Here is a 3,772-nt window from a genome sequence, read left to right as displayed (position 1 = left end):
GAGCGGATGTGGATCGCCCCGGCTGGCTGCTGCTCTTGCTTCTCTGCCCGAGGTTTGGCGCCGGCTCCTGCTCGAATCTGGGAATACCTTGCTGCGTATTCCCCTGGCTCTTTACCCTTAATAGAGCTTTCTTGCCAGCCGAAGTCCTTAAAATGCAAGATGAGCGCCTCGCAGCTGCCCTTTCACCGTGATACGCAAAATCCGCAGCCTGCTGTAGGTGTATTAACGGCTATGGTAGAACATACGTGGTGGCTTTGCTTTTCTCTGCCTCTCAATTTGCAAGTCATCCTCAGATGGAGACACGCGCTCTCTCTGCCCCCTTTGTAGGATCACTGTATGGAAGAGTGAAATTAAATGTGTGCGCAGACAGGCTCCAACTCCGATCTCCAGGACAAGCCTTCAGGTTTTTATTTTTATCTCCTTCTTTTGTAGGAAATAGACAGACGGTTGGAAAAGAAGCTCAAGATCACGCAGAAGGAAAGGTAACGATGCTGTGCGGTTCGGTTAAAAAAAACCCTCTTTTCCTTGAGGTGCTGTTGGACATCCAAAGGCCTGGGGAGCGGGAACAGTGGGGAAGCAGCTTCAAACTGAGCAGAGCGCATTGGGTTTGAGTTTAGAAATAGGGAATCTCTGTAATCATGCCACTAGATGGCCCTTTCGATCTGGAGCAGGGTAGTGGAAAGCTTCTTCAGAGTGATTTTATTTCAGAGCCGGGTCTTCCAGACTGGATGTAGCTACAGCTATGGGGAAGCCATTTAAGAAAAAGACACTCAAAGGAAGAAATGTGTGAGTCAGGTAATCCCAACTCATGGCCCTAAATTGGCTTGCTATGCCTTGTGTCAGTAAGACTTTTCTTTTCCTGCTTACTTTGGGTTGGGGTGTGTGTGTTATTGTCTTCTAGCAGAAATATTTCTAATCACTTCTGACAAGTCTTTTGTTGAGTTTTGGTTTCCCCCCACCTTTGATTCTTAGTAGGCCACTTAAAGAGTCATGGTGTTACTTCTCCGGGACTCCCGCACAGAGAAGGGGCCATAAAAAAAACCCAAATTTTCAAATGGTGAGATGGGGGCCGAGTCTGGCTCTGAGAAGTGAAATGGCAGGGTTGAAGCAGAAGGGCCGGGTGTGCTGGCAAAGAGGGGCCCTAAAAGTCCTTGCAGGGAATGGAATCGAGGTGCTTAAACCGATATCGTCAAATAGAAGTGCTAAAAGTTTTGCCCGGTGTCTGCTTCCCTCTCCTTTGGTCGAGTTTAAAGATGTCGAACACAGCAGGGACTGGTTTTCTGTCCCTTCCTGTGCTAATCTCCTACAAGCCTGTCTGCTGCTCTAGTTGAGGGTTACAAATATAACGAGGTCTTTAATTATTACAGGCTGCCTCTTAATTGCGGGAATGACATCTGACTGGGAGGAATTCACATGCAGAGCGAAAAACACGCTTGCCGTAGAAAACAAGTCCCAACCAAATGTTTTTCTTTTAAACAGTAGAAAGTCAAAATCTCCTCCTAAAGTGCCGATCGTGATTCAGGACGACAGCCTTCCTGCAGGTCCTCCCCCACAGATCCGCATCTTGAAGAGGCCGACGACCAACGGTGTGCTTAGCAATCCCAACTCCGCCAGCAGACCGGCCTTCCCTGTCAAATCCTTGGCGCAAAGGGAGGCGGAATACGCGGAAGCCAGGAAACGAATATTGGGCAGCGCCAGCCCTGAAGAAGAGCAGGAGAAACCCATCCTAGACAGGTGAGAGCAGCCTCACAAATGTCTTTCTGTTGGAAGGAAGGGGACAAGCTCCTTGAAGAGTAAAGTCAGGCTGGCGAGGAGAAAGGAGCGCTGTGTTAGCAAGCAGGGCATCATAAGTCTCAAATATATGGGAGTTAAGGGAAGTGCAAGTGCCTGATAAGGCCATAAAGGTTATCTTAGACCCTTGGAAGAGCATGTGGGGGGTAGGGAGTTGTGCAGACAACCGAAGTTAATCCCAGTGGAACGTATTTGTTGTCTTCCCTGAGGTTTTTTGCTTAAGGGAGCTGCCGCTGCAGGCAGGAGTGTTGAGCGTAAGCACTCCTAAATGAACGCAGGTTATTTGAAGGCACTGTGCTCCTTTTCTTTTTTTTTTTTTTTTTTTTTTTTTTTTTTTTTTTTTTGTATTTGCAGTGTGGGTCTCGGGGTCTCGGCTGCTCTTTGGAGAGAAATGAAGTGCTGATTTGATTTTGTATTAGGATTAGTGTGGCCAGCAGGAGTAGGGAAGTGATCATGCCCCTGTACTCGGCACTGGTGAGGCCCCACCTGGAATACTGTGTTCAGTTTTGGGCCCCTCACTACAAGAAAGACGTTGCGCTGCTAGAGCGTGTCTAGAGGAGAGCAACAAAGCTGGTGAGGGGTCTGGAGCACAAGTCTTATGAGGAGCAGCTGAGGGACCTGGGGGTGTTCAGCCTGGAGAAGAGGAGGCTGAGGGGAGCCCTTATCGCTCCCTACAATTGCCTGACAGGAGGGAGAATCCAGGGGGGTTGGGCTCTGCTCCCAGGGAACGGGCAATGGGACGAGGGGAAATGGCCTCAAGTTGTGCCAGGGCAGGTTTAGGTTGGACACTGGGAAAAGGTCCTTTACCAAAAGGGCTGTTAAGCACTGGAAGGGGCTGCCCAGGGAAGGGGTCGAGTCCCCATCCCTGGGGGGATTTAAAAGCCGGGCAGACGAGGTGCTTAGGGCCAGGGTTTAGTGGTGGGATGGCAGGGTTAGGGGAACGGTTGGGCTTGGTGAGTTTAAAGGGCTTTTCCAACCTAAACTATTCTATGATTCTGTGATTTTGATTTCGGTCATGTTCCCCATCCCAGCAGCGACGATTGTCCCGCAGCGGTGACTTCCCACCCAGGCGGGAAGACGTTGAAGGCATCCAGCGTGATGCAACTGTGTTGCCTTCGCCTCTCATCTCCTTTCTCCTTGCAGGCCGCCGAGGATCTCCCAGCCGGAAGACACCAGACAGCCCAATAATGTGATCAGGCAACCCCTGGGTCCTGATGGCTCACAAGGCTTCAAACAACGCAGATAAACGCGGGCGAGCAATGCTACTGCGGAAGGCAGGGTCCGCCGCCACGGGTTGCACTGCCGTGGCGGACAAACGGACTTGAGCAAAGGGAACTCCCTGGTTTATTTGCACTGTGATCCCCTTTGCTCTGCCCACTGTGACCTTCAACCCCACGCACTGTGACCTCCCCTCTCCACCCACTGTGACCGGCAAACTGAGAAGGGCTGTCCCCAAAGTCACTGAAAAAGGAAAGGGGACAAGGGGAGGGGGGTTGTAAAGGACTCGGACGGGTGCAGGGAGTTGTGCGTGTGCCGTTTGGGTTGGAGCTAGCGCCAGCAATAATGTTCGTTGTACTCATAACCTGGGATTTAAGGGAAAAAACAAAACAAAGAAACAACAAAAAAAAAAAATGGGAAGCCTCCCCAGACACGCATGTTGTCCTCATCCCATTAAGAGCAAGTTCTGTTTCAAAGGATCTCTCTTTTTTTTTTTTTTCCTGTTTGTTTGCTGTATATCAAATCGGCGGAGTGCATGGGAAAGGTTTTAACTGTTTTAATTGAGAGAGGTAGTTTTTAACGCGTTCAATGAGGAGTTTGGGTGAATTTCTGCCGCTTTTGTGGCTCAGATTTGGCACGGTTCTTGCTTCTTGGTCTCTGTTTCTACTGCTGCCAAGCATGTGGAAGCGGACTCCCGGATACCTGGGCCTTTCTGATCGCCTTGGGAGCCGCCGGAGTCCGACAACCTAGTTTACGTCTTGCA

The 3,772-nt window shown here is 50.2% G+C and overlaps 1 protein-coding gene across 4 annotated transcripts in view; it reads left to right on the top strand.

Moving 5' to 3' along the window:
* SZRD1 (SUZ RNA binding domain containing 1) overlaps window positions 1-3,403 on the top strand; it is a 15,145-nt gene extending 11,742 nt beyond the window's left edge. For 2 of the 4 annotated variants that reach the window (XM_035901824.1, XM_035901826.1), the window contains 3 exons: window positions 433-482; window positions 1,480-1,734; window positions 2,935-3,403. In XM_035901824.1, the coding sequence (XP_035757717.1) occupies window positions 433-482; window positions 1,480-1,734; window positions 2,935-3,037 (408 nt within the window). In that variant the 3' untranslated portion in view covers window positions 3,038-3,403. Of the gene's footprint in view, window positions 1-432; window positions 483-708; window positions 787-1,479; window positions 1,735-2,934 lie in introns of all 4 variants that reach the window. The other 2 variants (XM_009646485.2, XM_035901825.1) reach the window with 2 other exon arrangements.
* Window positions 3,404-3,772: the final 369 nt, after the last annotated feature.

Source organism: Egretta garzetta, unplaced genomic scaffold (assembly GCF_000687185.1).
Source record: "Egretta garzetta isolate BGI_Z169 unplaced genomic scaffold, ASM68718v1 scaffold69, whole genome shotgun sequence".
NCBI classification, from domain to species: Eukaryota; Metazoa; Chordata; class Aves; order Pelecaniformes; family Ardeidae; genus Egretta; species Egretta garzetta.
The sequence above is the reverse complement of the archived record's forward strand: the minus strand, read 5'-3'. Positions and strand labels throughout refer to the sequence as shown.